General features: G+C 47.9%; 1 protein-coding gene across 5 annotated transcripts in view; it reads right to left on the bottom strand.

Moving 5' to 3' along the window:
- FGF1 (fibroblast growth factor 1) overlaps positions 1–19,960 on the bottom strand; it is a 129,887-nt gene that overhangs the window by 25,284 nt on the left and 84,643 nt on the right. For 3 of the 5 annotated variants that reach the window (XM_045284894.1, XM_045284895.1, XM_045284893.1), the window contains exon 2: positions 1,464–1,659. In XM_045284894.1, the coding sequence (XP_045140829.1) occupies positions 1,464–1,632 (169 nt within the window). In that variant the 5' untranslated portion in view covers positions 1,633–1,659. Of the gene's footprint in view, positions 1–1,463; positions 1,660–14,589; positions 14,859–19,960 lie in introns of those variants that run through there. The other 2 variants (XR_006679550.1, XM_045284892.1) reach the window with 1 other exon arrangement.

Raw genomic sequence — 19,960 nt, 5'->3', positions numbered from 1 at the left:
ATGACAAAATAATAATAATTTATAAATTATCAAGGGTTCATGGGTGCGGGCGGGGAGGGAGGGGGGAAAATGAGCTGATACTAAGGGCTCAAGTAGAAAACAGATGTTTTGAGAATGATGAGGGCAACAAATATACAAACGTGCTGGACACAATGGATGTCTGTATGGATTGTGATAAGAGTTGTATGAGCCCCCAATAAAATGACTTTAAAAAAAAAGAAAAAGCAAAACAAACAAAACAAATGCCGAGAATTTCCTCCTGCAGCTACAAACCCAGGCTTCAGCCTTCCAGCAGAGGGCAGTGCCTCCAGGTCTGTCCTTAGGCCAACTTCCACCCCCATCACCTGTGGGTGGATAATACCAGTACGCGCTTGTCCCCTTTGGATGCACATCCCATTAGCCCTGCAGACGGTGCCCTGCAGAAAGAAAGAAGAGGCGGCCTGCTCCGGGACAGATGACGCTCTCGGAGGGCTTAAGCGAATCGATGGCGGCGGGTTTGGTGGGTCTAGACTCTAGGTAATCAGTATGTAAACCACCAGAAGCGGGAGCCAGTGTTCCCATTGCGTTTTAAAGTCAGTCTTGCGGGCCATTACATTCTGTGCTGCCTGCTGTCGACCACACGCCCCTGCCCTTGATGTGCAGGATGTTGGACTCCCTAGCTTGCCAACCCCGGAGCAACAGCAGATGTGACTCGTGGCTGCTCTACTGTCCTACCTTCTCGGCGCTCAGGGCCTCTCAGATGCTGAGGGCAAACACGCAGGAGGAAGTGGGCTGTCGACTTAGGCAGTCAGGCAGAGCCCTCCCTGCACATCTCAACCTCATCTGGGAGCTGGCCTCGCACAAGGCCTGGGAGAGAGAGGCTCGGCATTTGGCTCACAGGGCTCCCTCGTTCACAGTCTGGAGAAGCACTTTGCCCCTCCTGGTTACCATAACCACATCTGCACGATGTGCAGAATGAAGGCTGCCTAATTTATAACGTGGGAGACTACGACGGTGAACTAGGGTTTCACACATCAAGCCTGGTGACAACCTAGCGTGGAGAGTCAGCGAACTTGAACGGAGCCCCGTCTTTGTGCAGGATTGCCTACCCCGCCCCCAGCTGGCATTCCCCGTTAAGGGGCCAGCAGGGCCCTGGCCAGCCTTGGGGGCCAGACTTTCCACGCAGTACAGAAACCAGGGACCCTGCGCAGGCAGCCCTACCGGATCTCAGGGCCGTCTTGTTGGAACTGCAGAGCCTCCCACTAAAAGCCCGAAACAGATCGCCTTCAGAGAGGCCACAAGCTCTAGCCCTCCCTATTTTCCATTGACCCCCTTTGTATATAACCATGGGAGCCCCTGGCTGCTACCCACTCCCGGCCAGAAGAGACAGAATTGCAGACAGGGGGCGGCAGGACTTAGTGCTTCTGCTGCCCTCCGCTCTGGGAGACCGCAGAAAGGCCAGGGGCTCAGGAGAGGGCGCTTACTGTGTTCGTCGCTCTTGTCCCTGGTGCCGTCCACTGTGCCATCCGGATGGAGCCTCAGGAAGTAGCCCCCGTTGCTGCAGTAGAGGAGTCTGGGCTGCTGGTAGTCCATGGGGGCCAGGTTGAACGTCTCAGACAGGGAGGAGACGGCGGTCACCTCCCCCTCAACCATGGCTCGCTAGTTACGGCTCTCTCCAAGCTGTAAGAAAGGAAGCGAACCTGTCGAGTGTTCTTCCAGCAAAGGGACAGCGTGCACCCTCCAAGACAGAGGAGCGCCTCTGGGCTCTGGCCACTCCGTGACCACACAGTGCCCAGGTGGTACCCACAGCAAACGGGACCGGGGCGGGGGGTAGCCAGTGGTTATGGAAGGATGGTCCTGGCAGGGGAGGGATTTCCACTTGCCAATTAAACACAGCTCTAGGCCAGGTGGTGCATTTTTTTTTTTTAGACCTTCGAATTTAATCATTTGGTCAGAGTTAAAAAGGCAAAACGTTTCGGTCCCTGCTTCTGATCTATACACACACAGCCCCAAATTAAACACTGAAGTTGCACTAAAATAACACTCGGGGTCTGACCAAAACCCACAAAAGCCAAGAGGCCAGGACGGAGGTTTTGCCCTCCACCCTCACACTGTTTTGAGTGGGTGCTGCAAGAGGCCAGCGGCAGAAAGCGCAGCCACCTGGTCACTCGGAGCCTGTCCTCCCAGGAAGCCCTCCAGGGCCCCCAGCAAAGGGTTTATGTAAAAAGGAAACATTCTGGGCGGTTGGCGGGTTGGGGTGGGGAGGGAACCCCTGATCAAGGCACTTCGGACTAGTGAGCGGGGAATTTTAAAAGTTCAAACACTGTGGCAGAGGAAGTGTGAGGAGACAGCTCCGAATGCAGGGTCGGGCCCTGTCTGCTTCCACAGCTTCCCACGTAGCTGCCTCGTACACAGACGCAGGCTGCCCCTTTGTGCACCCTACTGCTCTCTAATAGGAGATCGGCTTCTGGTGACTCCGAAACCACCAGGGTATATTATGATCCCCTAACTCTGTGCACCCCCAGCCCCCAAACCCAGCCCCCGGCTATGGAGTTGCTTCTAACTCACTGCGACCCTAGACAGGATTTCTGAGACCGCCCATCTGACGGGAGCACACCGCCTCATAGTTCTCTTACGGAGCGGCTGATGGGCTTGCACTGCAGACCTCTTAGTTATCAGCCCAGCAATGAACCTCCTGGGCCACCAGGGCTCCTTCTAGAGACCTACCTTTGCAGACCCCAGTAGTACATGATCAGTGTAAAACTGCACGAATTAGTACACCGCTCTGGATAAAGCTTGGCGTGGTGGGCATGTACTGGGCTGCTAACTGCAAGGTCAGCGATTTGAAACTGCCAGCCACTCCCCAGGAGAAAGATGGGGCTTTGTGTTCCCGGGTAGAGTTATAGTCTAGGGAGCCCCCAGGGGCAGGCCTACCCTGTCCTGTAGGGTCACTGTGAGTCGGTATCAACACGATGGCAGTGAGTGTGACGGATAAAAAAAATTAATCAAAACCCACATTAAAATGTGTGTGTGTGTTTGCCTGTACGACTAGTCCATCCATTTTGATAGTAGCTGGGTCGTGTTCCTTGGTATGAACGCCCACAGAATGTAAGGGTGTTAAAACCTCTGCTTGCCCCACCATTTAGGAGAATGCCACCCTGGTAGATAACAGGGCAGTGACAGAAAGAAGCAAAAAGAGAACAGGAAGCTAACATGGGAGCTTTTTAAAAAGCAAACCTTGAGTGGTGCTAATTGTGTGCATCGATTGTCCAATGGTCTTGTAGTAGCATTGTCACCACGGTCGTGAACATGTGTGAAGGAGTAACTCACGCAGTCCTCGCTGTAACACTAGGGGGTGGCCATGAGTATTACTCTATTTTAAGTAAAATGGAACCATAGCTTACAGATGTTAACGACTTGTCCAAGGTCAACAGTTCACAAGGGGTGGAGCTGTCTGAGATCTGTGCAAACCAAGCTCTTCCCTGCCCTTGAATCACCGTCAAAACCCCGCGTGGCTTCACTGAGACTACACCAGCGGGACTATCGCTGAGACAGGGGTTTTGACGCCTTGGCTGGCGCTCCCACCTGCTTGGCAGAGTTCATCTCCCTTAAGCCATTTGTGGCCCAGATGTTGGCCATCACCACCAACAGGCTCCACTTTTGTCTGCACGCCAACCTGGCAGCAAGACACCATGCATGCCTGTATCTCCAGGAGGAATCCCAACATCGTGTTCAGAGACCACGTGGATTTCACCAAAGACCAGCTCACCCACCTCCACTGCCCTGCACTACCCATCCATCCACCCTGAGGCAGCTCTGGGAGCCTCCCACCTGGATAACAGCACCTACATAACACCAGGGAGCAGTAGGGAGGCTGTGCCCTTGTGAGTGTGGAGCTACCCTTCGCCCCCCCAGCATCTTCATGTTTCAGGCACATCTCTCCTTCCTATGCAGTCACATGGGCCAGGTTCAGTTGTTGTTTGAGGCCTCCCCAAAAGGCATGTTGTGTCTACCATAAAAACTGCATGTAACTTCAGATCACCCAAACATACCCTCCCCAGACTAGCCAAACTCGGTCTAGCTACCTTCACATCAGATAGCAGCCAAAAGTTCAGTTTCTTTTCAAGGTCTACCTCAGACAGCCCACCTAGATGTTCACCTCTCACTGCACACGGCCTTTCCACCCTCAACTCCTCACTATCTGCTCTCCTCCCTCCTCTTTCTTCACAAGCCGGTGAGTCTCTCTGGATCTTCACTCACTTGTCTCCACAGCCCTCTCTCTCTCCGCCCAGCCTCTTGCTCTCTCCCTCTGGTTCCTCGAGCCACTCCCCATCTGAAGTCAAGCAAGTCAGCACTTCCAACGAGGGACAGCGGCACCTCCCCATTAGCATAGCAAAGTGACTCCCATTCTTAAAATACAACTCTCCCCGCACTGCCATCAAGTTGATTCTGACTCATAGCAGCCCCGTAGCACAGAGCAGAACTGCCCTGTGGGTTTCTGAGACTCTAACTCTTTCCAGGAGTAGAACGTTTCATCGTCCGCCCAGTGGCACTGCCGACCTTGTGGTTAATGGATGGTGCCCATTGTGTAAGCCCTGCACCAACAGGGCTCCTCCGAGTGCAACTAAGGGACTATACCTTTTTTCAAGTACTTATCAAAGTATGCCCCCAGCTTGGCCCAGGTGATAAGGCATCGATCAGCATGTCAAACCTACCAGGCACCCTGTGGGTGAGAGGTGCCACCTGCTGTTCCTGTGAAGATTTCCAGCATCAGGAACCCACAAGGGCCATTCTGTGTCCCACGGGGTCACCATGAGTCAGAACGGACTCCATGGCGGTGAGTTTGGTTTTTTACCAATTATTGCCCATTGCCATTGAGTTGACTGACTCACGGTGACCCCACAGGACAGAGATCTTTTACTTAGGGATTCTGAGACTGTAAAACTTACAGAAGCAATCAGCCGCTTTCTCCTCAGGAGTGGCTGGTGGCTTTGAACCACCAACCTTATGCTTATCTCAGCATCACCAATGCTCCCGAGAGTCAGACATCCTTAGCTTCCTCCCTCAAAGCTGTTGCTGAGTTTCCCCTGCCCGCGGCACCAGCAGGGCTCCATAATGCTCCATTACCGAACACACAGTCCTATGTACAGTCAGTGTGGAGTGAGCAGAATTCAGTTTCTCATTATCTTTGGATCTTCTCAATGGAGGTCCCTGTTTGCCTCTGGTTCATGGAAACTGCATGCTATGGGTGGGCTTCCCTCTAAGCCCAGCCCCAGGGGGCTTCTCCAGTCAGTGTTGGGCCTGGACCAGGATCAGTCCCCTTTTGTTGAAGGAAGTCACAGAGGCATGGAAAACCCTTATTTCTTACTTTATTTACAAGTTACTTCTATCAGAAGCAGTGGTTTGCCCCGGGCTTTTTGCCCTTCGAGCCTCTGGTTAACGAGGGTCTCAAGGAAGCTCACAGTGCAGCAGGGCATTCCTAAGGAGCAGCCTAGCGGCCCTTGGAGGAATTACACACATTGCTCGAATAAAGGAATCCATTAACTAAGAAAAATCAGGTAATACGCATGTTGGGAAATCGAGATCAGGCCCCAGGAACTCCCTGTCATCGGTGGGTGTGGAGCCTAGCCTCCCCTTTGAGATGTGGCGCATTGGTAAGCTTTCAGGGAAGGGTTTATCAGTGACCCCAAGATGAGAAGAACAGCAAGCCGATTGGCCTACCGTGTTGTGATTGCTGTTGTCAGGTTGCCACAGAGTCAGCTCCGACCCACAGCGACCCAATGCACAACCGAACAAAGCACTGCACAGTCCTGCCCGCCCCCCACCATTGCTCCTGTACCAGAGCCCATTGTTGCAGCCTCTGGGTCCATCCATCACTGCCCCTCCACTTTACCAAGGTTAATGTCCTTCTCCAGGGACTGGTCTCTCCTGACAACATGTCCAAAGCATATGAGATGAAGTCTTGCCAACCTTGCGTCGAAGGAGAACGCTGACCGTACTTCTTCCAAGACAGGAGCAGCATGTGAAGGCTGACATATTTAGTCAGTTGTATCCTTTGAAAGGGAATCTGAGCTCTGACACGTGAATCAGATATAAAGTACAGACTCCCATCCAGGAACATACTGGTCAGTCACTTTGCAGTGTGAATGTGGTAGTAAGCCTCCACTGCTACGAACAAATAGGCTATCGACCCTGGAAAGCCATTCATTCCTTCTCAGAAGTTCACCGAATGAACCGCACCTTGCCCATCTCTCGGCTGTGTGAAGGTGAAGTGGGTACAGTACTCACATGAGCGCTGTCAGAGTACAGCGACAGAAGTACGGAGACGCAGAACTGGATGGGACTGCCTTGTCTCTCAGGGTGTTACACGTTTCCTGTCTTTGACTACTTTCTATGGATCCTTTTTTGTGCGGAAACTATTTGAATTTTCCTTCTCATTGCTGTATAATAACGTGGCCTGACCTCTACATAAGAGACAGGAGTCCCCGGTTATGTAGAAGTCTGGTGTAGTCTAGATCAACTACGATTAAATATTCAACATAAAATACTTTTCAATCTGGTTCTAAAATAGTTTGGGGACCCCTCCCAAGTGAGGAAGACATTATGGAAGTCCCCCACATTTAAGCCACAGACATGGTAGGGACACTGAAGGAGGCGAAAGACGTGGTGATGCCCACTCATCATTCGACTTCCGTTCTCCGTTATTTGAAGTTGTTGAAGCGACATTTGTGAGGCTGGCTATCTGTATGCGTCATTTGTGCGGAGCATGGCCGTGGTGGCTAAGCTGCCAGGGAAAACATGCACCAAAGCCACTGTCATCGAGTTGACCCTGACTCATAGCAACCCTCTAGGACCCGGTAGAACGGCCCCTGCGAGTTTCTGAGACTGCCGCTCTTGACAGGAGTAGTGAGCCCCTCTGCCCCCTTCAAGGGGGAGGCTGGCATTTCCGACGGCTGGCTTTGCAGATCCCCGCAGTCCCACCTATAGCCATGAAGGCACAGATACATCTGGGCTCATCTCAGGTCACTTATTACGAGTCCACCGAAATATCTGTTAAGTTCATTGTGCATCTTAACTCGCAAGGGTGAGTACGTAATGAAAAGAAATAGGTACAGCGATGCCTCAGTTGTCGAACACCTCCAAGCTCTCACTTTCTACTACTGGAACTTGAATGAAATCTCGATGTCAATGGTCCGCCACAGTTCCCATTTGGAAATACTTATGCCAGCCAAGAGGGGGTCACGCATGTCGCATCTCATGGCGTACACGAAGGGGTGACCCTCCGGTGTGAGCGCTGCTCTCGCTCAGACAACGTGTCGTGCTTGTGATCGTGCATGAAAACATTCATTGTTGGGCTTTTCAGTGCAAAATATTGTAAACATAGCGCCAAAGAAAGTTAGTATTGCCCACAGTAAAGCTAAGGGGAGAACGATGAGAGCCATGATAAACAAAGAAGTCCTTGTGAAATTCGAGTCAGGTTGCTGCTTGTATGTTTATCAGCATTTGGGGGGATGTGAATGTGATTAAAAGGGCTAATGTAGTGAAAGGTGTGAAATCATTAACCGCACAACAAAGAGCTCCAGCCATCAAAGAGGTTGAAAGTTACAGTTAATTTTGATAAATCAGAAACGATTGGATGGCGATATTGTGTCTGAGACAGTGATAAGAGGTAATGGCCTCCAGTGAATTTGTAAGTGTAATTTGGGGGCCTCAGAACCAATCATTTGGTTTTCCATTTTTCTTAAATGGGAACAAAATGGATTCAGTTCTCAAACTTCTTGGTGTTTGAACGTTAATTTGGAGCAAATTGAGTTCGACAATGGAGGTATCACTGTATATTAAATTTAAGCTACCATTAGTGGAGGTAGAGAGACAATATAGTATGAGTAAAACCCTATTCATCCAAAGAATCAAGAACAATAGAATAAAGAATTCCCCATCAAGGTGACTGCTCAAAACTATGTGACACAAATAAATCTAAATATAGCTACGATCACAATAAATGCAAATGGACCAAATTTCCCGGTTACTGGAATTAAAAAATTCCTTTTATACAAGAAATACATTTAAAACAGAAGGACAGAAAGGTTAAAGTAAAAGGGTGAAAAATAGGTATGTAGCAAATGTCAACAAAAGTTAATAACTGGTATGTCTATAATCATATCAGGTAAAATAGCTTTAATGAATGAAGAATGGTCAAGAATTAAAGGGCTACAAAGTGATAACTAGAATAATTCAACAGAATGATATAAAATGTTTAGCCTAATGGGTACACCTAATGCTAGGTCCTCAGGGAAAAAAGAAAGACAAACTGGCACCCCCACAGTGACGGTGAGAGACCTTAATATTTTGTCCAAATTAACTGAGCCAACAGACAAAAACATGAACAAGTATTTAGAAGACTGAAGCATATATTACATGTAATGGACTTAAGTGAGTGAATATAGAAAGAGCAAACAATCTGTAAGCATTATGTTTCTCAAGGGCACCTGGCACATTTACAAAAACTGACAATATACCAGGTCGTAAGAAGAAAGTCATCATCCATCGATGCATTTGTTGCATTCAGACCAGTCCTGCGGTCGGTCGAAATCATTAAAGACCGTTTCATTTACCTTTTTTAATGTCTCTTAAAAGCCTCCTCTCCTCTCCAGCCCTACTGCTGATGGCTTGATGTCAAGAACTTGTTGTCTCTTCGGTGCTACACACTTCCACGCCACTCCAGGCTGCTGCTCGCGATCTTTTTAACAGGTGTATCCGATTTGGACCAGGAGTTCTCTACCACCCTCGTGATAAAAAACCCAAACATCTACCATGACCCTGAGATCAGTTTCTTGCCTTTTTCCTTACTGGCTTCTTCTTGCAGTCCCCTTATGACCCCACACTCCTACGCTCACCCAGGCCTTAATCCAAGTAGCTCATCCCAGCAGCATTTCTCTCTCTCTTTCTCCACCCGCCCACCTTGGCCTGGTTAACTCATACTCACCCTTCAGAAATTCAGCTCAGAATTATCATTGCCTTCAGAAATCTTAGTTGTCCAAATTCTCTACCCACGACTTCCCTGCTGTTCCTCCACACCACACACACCAGTTATATACTACGTGGCTCCCTGGTGCTTGCATAGTATGTCGAACACACCCTCATTGCAGCATGGCTGTAATTGCCAGGTACCTTTCCCTGGTGAAACCTCCAGTGACTCCCTATTGCTGTCCGATGAAGACCAGAGTCTTCAGTGGCCTGCGGGGCTCTGCAGGAGCCCAGCACGTCCTTCCTCGCACCTCTCTCTACCTTCAAGTTGGCCTTGCCTTTTGTTTCTTTGAAACCACTGTCGTCCTTCTCACCCAGGACCTTTGCTCAGCTCGTCTGTCTGGTGCATTACTTTTCTCCTCTTGAATCCACCCATTTGTATATCTCTTGTTCTCTTTAAATCTTAGTTCAATGATCAATTCCTCAAGGAAACTATTCCTGCCTACCTTAACCGAGTCAGATTTTCCCAGTTTTCATACGACCCCTTAATGTTTCTCCAGAGCTCTTCCTTTAGTTTTTAATTACACATTTGTTATTGAGATTATTTAATTAATGCCTCTCTCCATGTCTGGATTGTCAGTTCCATTATAGTAGAAGCCAATCTGTCTTGTTCACCACGGTACACCAGTGCCTGACAAAATGCCTGGCACCTAATGAGAAGCTGATCATTACTTTTGGAATGAATGAATGTAATGTTTACCTGTATTTTCCAGAAGACACTGGTGGTTCTGTGGCAGAATGCTTGCCTTGTGTGTGCGAGACCCAAGCTCCACTACTGGACAATACACCTTATGCGCAGCTACTATGCATCAGTCTGGGGAGGCCTGTGTAGTGCTGAACAGGTCTCAGCAAAACTTCCAGACTAAGGCAGAAAGATCTGCTTCCCCAAATCAGCTAATGAAAACCTGATGCATCCCAGTGGTCTGATTCCTAATCAATTGTGGAGATGTGCGTGACTGCATGCTATCTCGTTGCTTTGTGCATGGGTTAGCCTTCTTTGTGCATGGGTAGACTCAATGGTAGCCAACAACACCTAGTGGACTCCTCTTCATGAGGCTCACAGATCGGGATTGTGCCTATAAAATCCTGTTGTCATCGAGGTGAGTCCAACTCAAATCCAGCTGTGGAAACCCTGTGGGACCATTCGGTTCTGTCATACGGGGCTGCTGTGAGTGGATTGTGAATACCCATATTTAACAAATGCCTGTTACACAATAGGTGCCCTGTGCTTGCTTCTTGATCAGCCCCGTCCCCTCCAAATACCTTCCAATGAAGCATGTTATCTGGAGCCCCAATTAGAAGGTGGTGTCCTACAGGCAGGATCCCTGGTAGAGTCATAGGTTATTTGTTGGGTATCAACTACAAGGTCAGCCGTTCAAAATCACTGGCCGCTCTGGGGGAGAAAGATGAGGCTTTCTTCTCCTGCGAAGATTTAAAGTCTAAGAAACCCCAAGGAGAGTTCTTTGTCCATTAGCTCACTGTGGCTTGGAATGGCAGCGTGTCCCTGCAGGCATTCACAAAGAAGCCAGGGCAACCGCCGGAGTATCTTGACTGGGTTCGCAACAGGCTAGAATTCCTTTCCATTTGTTAGAAGCAAGCCCACTCTTGCTCTTGTTTGGTAGCAAAAACTCTTTACTTCTTCAAAGGAAATACCGTGGAAATTATGGGTCTCTGAGAAGAAAGGAGCAGACCCATTCGTTCTGAGACTCAAGTCCTTGTCTGACCAAGAAAAAGATTCATCGGGGCTGAAAAATTCCAAGTTCGGTTATTTTTGCCCAGAAGTATCTGGTTGGCAAGAACCCATCTCACTCCTCTCTGGACAGAAGGACAGTGTCTGAAGAAAGGAAGATCGTATGCTTCTGTCCTGTCCGCGCCGCCCCCCTGCCCCTCCCTGCTCTGCCCTCAGTGATTTAACCTGGGTTTGACCTAGGTGCAACTGACTAGTCTAGGATAGTATACCAGCATGCTGCTCCCAAGTCACTTCACCAGCTGAAATCTCATCCTCCGAGTCTAGTAACCATTGAGTTGGCAATGGGATCTAATGGACAGTGATGTGCTGGAGCCAGCTCCGACACGTTCATAAAAGCCAGTCATTAAATAGTCAGAAATGTTATAAGCTGGTTGCTAAATTGTTGGTAGCTTGAAATCAGCCACAGCAGAAGTATTTCTCCCAAGGAAATTGGCAAGTGTTGTAAATCACAATCTTTCTCATCATGAGATGTTGTTGAGCAACATACGACCAACTAGACTCGGGGTTGAGTCCTAGCTGGACATTCCCTAGAAAATGCATCCAATCTCACATAGCCTCCATTTCCTCATCGAGGAAACAGGGCTCTATAAGACCACATAGAGTTGCTATAAATATGAGATGATAATGCACACGGAGCACGGAGCCTAGTAGGTGAAAAACTGTAAGCATTCAACAGACATTGACTTGATTATCATCAGCCGTGTAGCTCATGGTTGGCTTTGCCACTCATCTGTCCTGTTGATTTATAGTAAAAGAAATTTGACTTTTAGCCTGTCGTAATATTTTATCAATAATGGAAAAGAGGTTTCTAAGTAGTAAGTTTAGACTTTTCTCATCATCACTCTGTATCACATCTTCTCGTTCGCTTCCATGCCAACCACAGTATCCTTGTGAAGAGTTCTCAGAGTCTTGTCTCGTGATGCGTCGTGTCACTTTCCAAGACAACAGAGAACCTCTGGGTTCAGTAGTCTTTCTCTCTTGTTGTTTTAGTGTAAGCGCCACCTGGAGAGCCTCCAGGTCACTGAAAAGAAACTGTCCTCTGGCTTTCAAAGTCAAATAGCACATGCAGAAGGCCAGGATGTCGCCGCTCTCTTGACGTCAGACACCCCCGCCCCCCTAGCGCCTGCCAGGCAGACTGCCCGGTCATACCCTGAAATCAGATAGGAAAAAGGGACAAAGGGCCTGATACCTCACATCCAACTTTGTGTTAAGACTTATATAATCTGATACTAACATCTTTGATTATAGGGTGCTGTTCCAGACCCCCTTGGGGTTGTTACATTATCTAAGGTGGGTGCATTGTCCTACCACTCCAGAATCCCCCCAATTCTGGATTCTGAAACATAATCTAGCCATTAAGGGATTATGGGCCCTGGAGTAGAAATCACAGTCTCTGCCTTTAAGGAATGACCTATAGTCACACCAGACTCATCACCCAGACTTTAAGTAAGAGAGGCTTAGATGCGTGCAAGGGCCTGCATGCAGGGAGGACGTGGGGACTGTTAGTCCAATCCATCTGTATCACAGCTCCATCCAGCCTTAACTCTCAGAGTCCTTAAGGAAGAGCTGAAAAATATAAGTGGATACACAGGCACATCCTCAAAGGACTCCCTCCAACATGCTTGATTTCTTCTCTGAATTCCAGATCGTGAAATCCCTGTAGTCCAGGTGGTCTGCCTCCTAGCACTTCCTGGTTAAAGAGCATCATTCTACCGGCAGTCAGGAGTGTTCGCTGGTGTAGGACAGCCCTCTGCAGACTCCAGTTCTGTCTGGATGCCCCGTACTACACCCCTGCCATGACTGTCTTGCTGGCCCAAAGATCTGCGTGCATTTTAAAGGAAAGCAACCTTCCTACAAACCTAGGGCTTTGAAGGGAATGCAAAGTGATTTTGCAGGATTTCTGGAAGTCCTCGAGTGCTTTCCCCTATCCGTCTCTGGCCGACTCGTCTCTAAAAACCTTTGGAATCTGTTGTACCAGTTACAATCTCCAGATCCAGCCTAGCAAGGACATTCCTTTCTCAAAATCAGCAGCCTGTGCAACTCCTAGGAAGATGGGCTGCTTGCTGGCTCCCCTCTTCCTCTCAAGACCTAGACGATTTACTTCAGTCTTTTGAAGTATGTGTTTTTGTTATCTTGTTGGACATGCTGAGGGCTTCCTCTGCCATATGTTTCCCAACAGCCCGTTCTGGACATGCCTATAAATAATAGAGCGACCTTTGTGTGAGCAGTTTCTGGGTACCAGGTACGATCCTAAGCGCTCTACACATTACTGTAATTAACCTTCACAGCAGTTTTGTTCGGTCAGTTTTGCTTTTTTTTTAGCCCCCATTTCATAGCTGAGGACATTGAGGTTCAGAGAGCTAAATCACTGATCTAAAGTCACGCAACTGAATAAACATGGAGCCCCAATCTCAAGGTTGGGTTGTCTGACTCCTGTGTCCATGGTCTTAAACGTGGAAGAAATGCGGGCAAGGAACCAAAGCAGCCTTTGGAATGAAGTGAACCTATCTTTCTTTTTATCTCCAGTTTCTATAATGTGTGTCGCCCAGCCAAGATTGTCCTGAAGGAGACCTTTGTGTGCCCTGAAAGCGAACCCTTGCAAACTTACTCTCTCCACACTGAACTGCCCCCTCCACACGGTCCAACAGCCCCCCAGCCCTTTCCTGAGGGTAGCAGAGACCTTTCCAAGGTGACTGTCCATCACTGGAGTTCTCCTGACCTCGGTCCTTGTGCACTTTGCTGCCGCTGACACATGACTTGGGGTGAGAGAGCGGGCAACCGCAGGAATTGGGGTAAATGACCCAGCTTCAGATTAGGTTCGAGACGCGGTGGAAAAGGGAAATTCCCATAACCCGAGAGTCATAGATCTGGGTTTCCATTTCTGCTGCGCAATGGACAAGGGGCTCAGATGATTTGATCCTCAGCTGCCTCCTCGACATAAAGCTATTAATAATACCAACCCCATCCTGGGGACCAGGAAGGCGGTACTAGAGCAATGATGGGAACTCACAGCAGTCAAATCCATTCTGAGGCATGGCAGCCCTATCAAATAGAGTAGAACTGCCCCTCCCAACTTCCAAAGCTATCAATCTTTATGGCAGCTTCATCATTCTCCCTTTGAGCAACTGGTGGGTTTGAACCACCAACCTTGTGATTAGGGGTCTGATGCATAACCTACCACACTACCAGGGCTCCTTTAAGACTGGAAAGGACCTTGTATACAGTGCATGCTTAGGAAACAGAAGATATTACTACTATGGTTAATCGGAGTCTATATTTTGGTGGCCTGGTTATCTGAATTTTTATAGCCCTTAATATTTCACAAAACATTTATACAAATAAACAAGCATCTCAGGGTGCCTAAATAGATATAAACAGTTGTCATCGGATCCATGTGACTCATGGTGGCCCTGTAGGTGCCAGAGTAGTCCATGGGGTCCATGGGGCTTTCCGTGGCTGATTTCCAGAAATAAATCACCAGGCCTTTCTTCTGAGGTAGCCCGGGGTACAATCGAACGGTCCACCTGGGGGTTATTGGCCAAGCATATGAACTGCTTATACCCTCCAGGAACTCTTAGGTCCTGCATTAGGCAATTTATTTTCTATTTGTTAGCCCTTCCATTGCGCAGGTTAATCAGTAATAACGCTTTCTCTGCCCAAGAGAGCTGTGACGCAGAGAAGCAGAGCGGCTTAGCAGAGCAAATCTGTGACTCAGCCAAGAACCAAACAGTGCCAAGGCCCGGATTTGTCACGTCGCCCCTCTCTGGGGCCGCCGCCTTCCCCAGGGCTCTATTCTCCCTCAAAACGCCCCCAATAAATGGAAGGAAACTCACGTGGCTGCCCAACAGACGAGAGCCAGGCGTCTCTGGCAGAGCAGTTAGCCATCCGAGCACTCGGTCTTGTGTCTTAGGGTGCTCAGCTAGGAAGAAGGCCTGCCAACTCCATTGAGCTCGTTTCCCGTGTCGGAGTCTATTCTGGCTCTTGGAAGGGAGAGGCCACAGCTGTGGCCTGAGAGAGCTGCACTCCTGCAGCGGCATCCAGCACCACGCAGGAGAAAGGCCAGGGCAGGGCCGGGTCTTGTAAAGGGACCCAGTGGGTGTCACAGCCAAAGGGCAGGAGGAAAATAATCACCTGCCCCAGGGCCAGCCTGCTAGTTTTTGCAGAGCCTCCATAGGACGGGATGAAACGTGTTTCCTTTTGCATGATTTCTTTTTAAGGACTTTGGCTATTTTTAGAAGGTTCTTTCTCCTCCCCCCACCCCCCCTTCTTCTTTGTTTCTTGCCAACTCCCTTTGATGCCACATGGAAAGGCGAAAAGAAACCTTTTTCCATTCGCTCTTTACCTGCTTCAGCACTGCTGAGGGCTCTGCGGCCATGTATTCCACACGCAGATCCATCCACAGCCTGGCTCTTGGCAGGAATCAGTTGTTTTATGGGAAGGAGACAGTGCAGGAGACCATCACCACAAGCCCTAGGAAATACCTGGTATTTGATAAGGGATGAAAGAGCTTGGAAGTGAACTGAAATCTTCTATCCAAGAAGCTACACGAAGAGATAAGATTGCCATTGCTCTCTGGCATCTCGGGAAAGGTACACTTGGCCGCCGGGATGCCAAGATGGATCCGAACATCACCGGAGAGGTAGACCGAGAGCGCTAACCGCGACCACGCCTTCAGTCGTCCCACATGGCCCCTCCGAGAGTTTTCTTTCATTTGGGCAAGTAACTCAGCACAACTGGCTTGCCCCCCTTCAGCTTCTCAGGGGATTCCTCCTTGTTGGCTTCCTTTTGCTAAGTGACCTTTCAAAGCCATTTATATCCTTCAATGTCCACGGCTCCCCTCGCATCCTTTACAGATCAAAGAGCCCCAATGATGGGTGGAGTTGTTTGAAAAATAGAGTCTTGGCCTTTGAAAACAGATGTGCAGCAAGAAGTATGGAGAAACGCCAGAGCGCTTTCTTCTCGCGTCTCCTGTACTGCCATCTGTGTGCACACAATTGCGCCCAGCACGCCGTCATCCTACACTCCTTGACTCCTCTTTGTCCTTTTCAGGCGCACGTGGCTCCCCTGAAGTTAGATAAATCTAGACAGTTAGCTAGGCCCATGGAGTGCGGCAAGAGAAAGATGAACATTGCCCAGTATTTTAGTATGACCCCAACGGTGTGAGTCACCTTTTGAAAGAAAAACTTTTTTAAAATGAGGACCTAATGTCGGGGGTTTAAATGGAGAGAAAATGTTTTGAGAAACGATGTACAAATGCGCTTTACACAATTGATGTGTGTATGGATTGGGATAACAGTTGTATGAGCCCCTAATAAAATGTTAAAAAAGAAAAAAAAAAGAAAGAAAAACTTTTTAATTGTGATTTGGGCACAAGTTTACAGAACAAATTGGGTTTCCATTCGACAATTCACCTGCATTTTGATCCATGAGCCTGCCGGCCATTGCCCACAATGTAACAACACTGTCCCCCTTCCTCCCTGGACTTGCCATTTCCATTTGCCCTGCTTTCCGGTGGCTTCCTGCCTTCTGAGCTTGGTCCGTGGGCCACTGCTGTCATCTTTGTCTCCCACCTGCTGACTGCTCCCAGGACCGCACACGTCCCTGGTGTTACAGGCCCTCCTGTAGGCTGAAAGTTGAGTCCTAGGATGTGTTCAAGTTTTGTTTTGGGGTGTCTTGGGCTCATGGTCTTGGGAGTTCCACTAGTTTCTATGGTGAGCCACTTGTTGTTGTGAGTTGCTGAGACGTTGTCCATGACTCACAGGGGTTATATTGACTAACAGAACAAAGCATAAACCAATTCTGTGCCATCTTTATGCTACAAAGGACTCACACATATAGATCTATTCTTTATATAGAGAGAAATCGTTTTATTGAGGGTATAGATCTATTCTTCTTTTTTTTAAAAAACATTTTATTGGGGGCTCGTACAACTCTTATCACAATCCATCCATCCATCCATTGTGTCAAGCACATTTGTCCATTTGTTGCCATCATCATTCTCAAAACATTTTCTTTCTACTTGAGCCCTTGATCTATTCTTAAGGAGAAGTAAATGAGTGTTGCTTTTCAAAACTAGCCTCCATAGATTCCTTACCCTGTAAGGAGTTTGATTGATTTGATGTGCAAAAAATATCCTTCATATTTTCACATCATATTTTCAGCATTAGGACTATTATACAAAGTGGGGGATCTGCCTCCATGAGTCTCTTTGTATTTGGTCCAGACCTAACACATATTAATGGTTTGATGAATATATGTTTTGGAATGAATGAATTCAAGAAATATATTCTCCCAGGAACTATTGGGCTTAAACACCCAACTTATAAAACACCATCCCTGTGGGAGAAGGTGATCTCTTTAGGGTTACTTTTCTGTCCTTCTACAGGTTTCTTTTCAGTGTGCTTCAACAGTGTTTGCCCTTGCAGGGGAACTCCTGGTTCTCCAAACCGGAAGTCTAGTGGCCAGCATTGGTGGCACCAGCACTCAGTTGCTAACCAAAGGCCGGGGGTTCAGACCTACCTCGTGACCTGCAGAAGAAAAGAACTGATGATCGATTAGCTATTAACATTATCACCAGAAATATTTATTGAGGAACTATTATACCCCTTCTGGCCCAGAGTCTCCAGAGTAATGAGGAAGGATACACTCTACAACACCAGAGGGTTTGCAATAATTTGTTTTGTTAGGGTTTTTCCTCCATGATACTTATTTTCAGGACAAAGGGTTAAGTGGTTGACCCTTCATTTCATGGGTTGGGAAGGCCAGGTAGTAGAGCCAGGACTAGTGTGAACAGTGATCAAAACATCAAAATTGTAAAGAGAAACAAAGTCTCTATGACTAATTGTTCTCCTTGCCTCAGGTTCTTATATGGCTTGTCACAACATGGTTACTGATCATATTCGTATTTTAAGTTTTGACACCTTGTCCATCTTAGCCTTTCATTTTTAATCATTCATTAAAATGTTACTCTTAATTACAGAGACCTTTTTGGAAACCCTACTCTTAAAATGCTGAGCATAGCACTTGCTTCACCCTAGTCCCAGCCCTGTCAGCAAGGTGACTTCCCTAAGGTGCCTCATAATCAAGACTTTTGACCTGTGAAGAGTTCCCACATTTGCGTCTTTATCTCCAGCTCTGCTCCCAATGGTCCACTAACACCTTTCCTCAGAAAGCGAGGAGGACTTGAAGCACTTGCTGACGAAGAACTGCAGCCGTCAGTGTGGATTCCAACTCAGTGTAAAGAAAGCCCACATCCTCCTAACGGGACCAGTCTGTAACATTATGGGAGAATAGGTCGCACTTGCAAGGATTTCATCTTGCTCTGCTCCACAATCAGTGCTCATGGAAGCAGCAGTCGAGAGAACAAACGATGCTTTGCATTGGATAGATCTGCTGCACAAGACCTTTTTAAACTGTTGAAAAGCAGGGAGGTTAATTTGAGGACTAAGATGCCTGACCCCAGCTGTGGTATTTTCAGTGGCCTCATCTGCACGTGAAAATTGGACACTGAATAAGGAAGACTGAAGAAGAATGGGTGCATTTGAAAAAATAGTGAAGGTACCATGGACGGCTAAAAGAAAAAAAAATCTGTCTTGTAAAAAGTACAGCCAGAATGCTAGTTATGGCGAGACTTGGGCTCACATACTTCGGACGTGTTATCAGAAGAGACCAGTCCCTGGAGAAGGACATCGTGCTCGGTAGAGTAGCAGGGCACTGAAAAAGAGAAGACCTTGGACAAGATAGATTGACACTGTGGCTACATCGATGAGCTCAGACGTAAGAACAATTGTGAGGATGGCGCAGGACCAGACAGTGTTGCGTTCTTTCGTACGTAGGTCGCCGTGAGTCTGAACTGACTGGACGGCACCTCACAACCACAACAATAGAGCGATGTGGGTAGTACTGACATTGTCACGTGTTATGTCTTCCGGTCCATAAGCATGGTGTGTACTTCCATTCTGTTCTGTAGTTTTCCTCTGAAAGTCTTTCACATCCTTGGTGAGATCGATTGATTCCTAGGTATTTTATCCTTTGGGGGACTCTCTTTGGACTCTTGATTCCATGGTGGTCATCTCCAGATCACCTTTTCCAGAATGCCCTTTCCACAGTAGGTTCTCCTCGTCTTTCGGATGGCAGCTGAAGGACCATCTTCTCAGTGGTCTTTGCTGAACATTGGATCGCAGTCAGCGCTCACTCTGCCCCTGTTATTCTCATGTGTAGCCTCCTGTTCTCTTCCTGCCTGACTCTTACCACCCTTAGGAGTCCATCTGATGTGCATTCCTGTGCTGACCTGTGTGTCTTTGTCCCTCACAAGGCTGTGTGCTCCTGGAGACGACAGGTCAGGCTTATTCTCACCCTCTCCCTAGCCCTATCCAAACATTCACTAGATCAACACGGAAGGAAGAGAGGAAGGGTGTAAGTGAACCTGGATCTTGCCAACCTTGGCTTAAGGGCTCAGCCATACACCGATGCACTTCCACGCCCCATTCTGCTCGTTGGTACAGTGAACTTTGCTCTTCTAAGGAAAGTAATTTTTTCCCTTAGCATATGTCTATGGAAAAAAGTGAAGCAAATATAGAGATAATTATTGATTTGCCTTCATCAAGTCGCTGTTCCCTATCACCAACATCATCCTGAAGGCCTGCTCCAGAATTCCTGGGACCCACAGGAAATAAATCCGCCATCCACATGCAACGCTCCTGTAAAAATGGACAGGACTTGCCCTCCTTGCTGGGGAAGGACCTCTTCCCTCAGGGCAAACTTTGCAAAGACATTTTATCTTAGGAGCCTTCCTCCTTAATCATTCTCCCAACTCGATTTATCTGTACATACTCAGAGTCCTCTTCTGAAATTTCCTCCCACTGGCTAGGTCATTTGTTGGGCAAATAGCTCATTTATTATTTCCGTGCATTATTTTTATACTCAGAATGATGAGATGGCCACTCAGAAATCAAAGCCTGAGGGAGCTATCTTAACTCTTAAACAGCCCTGCCAGGGACCTGCTAGGCTCCTAGCTGCCAATTGTGAAATGCCATGCCATTAGGCGCTGTTTCAGCCACACCACTGCTTAACACTACTTCCCCCAGATGTCAATAAACCTGGGCTGCCTTTATTGTTTGAATCTGTATTACATTTCCAAATTCCTTACCTGGAAGGGGTTTCTAAATTACTAACACGTCATCTTCCTTAAATTTAGTTTGCACA

The sequence above is a fragment of the Echinops telfairi genome, unplaced genomic scaffold, assembly GCF_000313985.2.
Source record: "Echinops telfairi isolate 266 unplaced genomic scaffold, ASM31398v2 ScPeMD7_7469;HRSCAF=8507_0, whole genome shotgun sequence".
NCBI classification, from domain to species: Eukaryota; Metazoa; Chordata; class Mammalia; order Afrosoricida; family Tenrecidae; genus Echinops; species Echinops telfairi.
The sequence above is the reverse complement of the archived record's forward strand: the minus strand, read 5'-3'. Positions and strand labels throughout refer to the sequence as shown.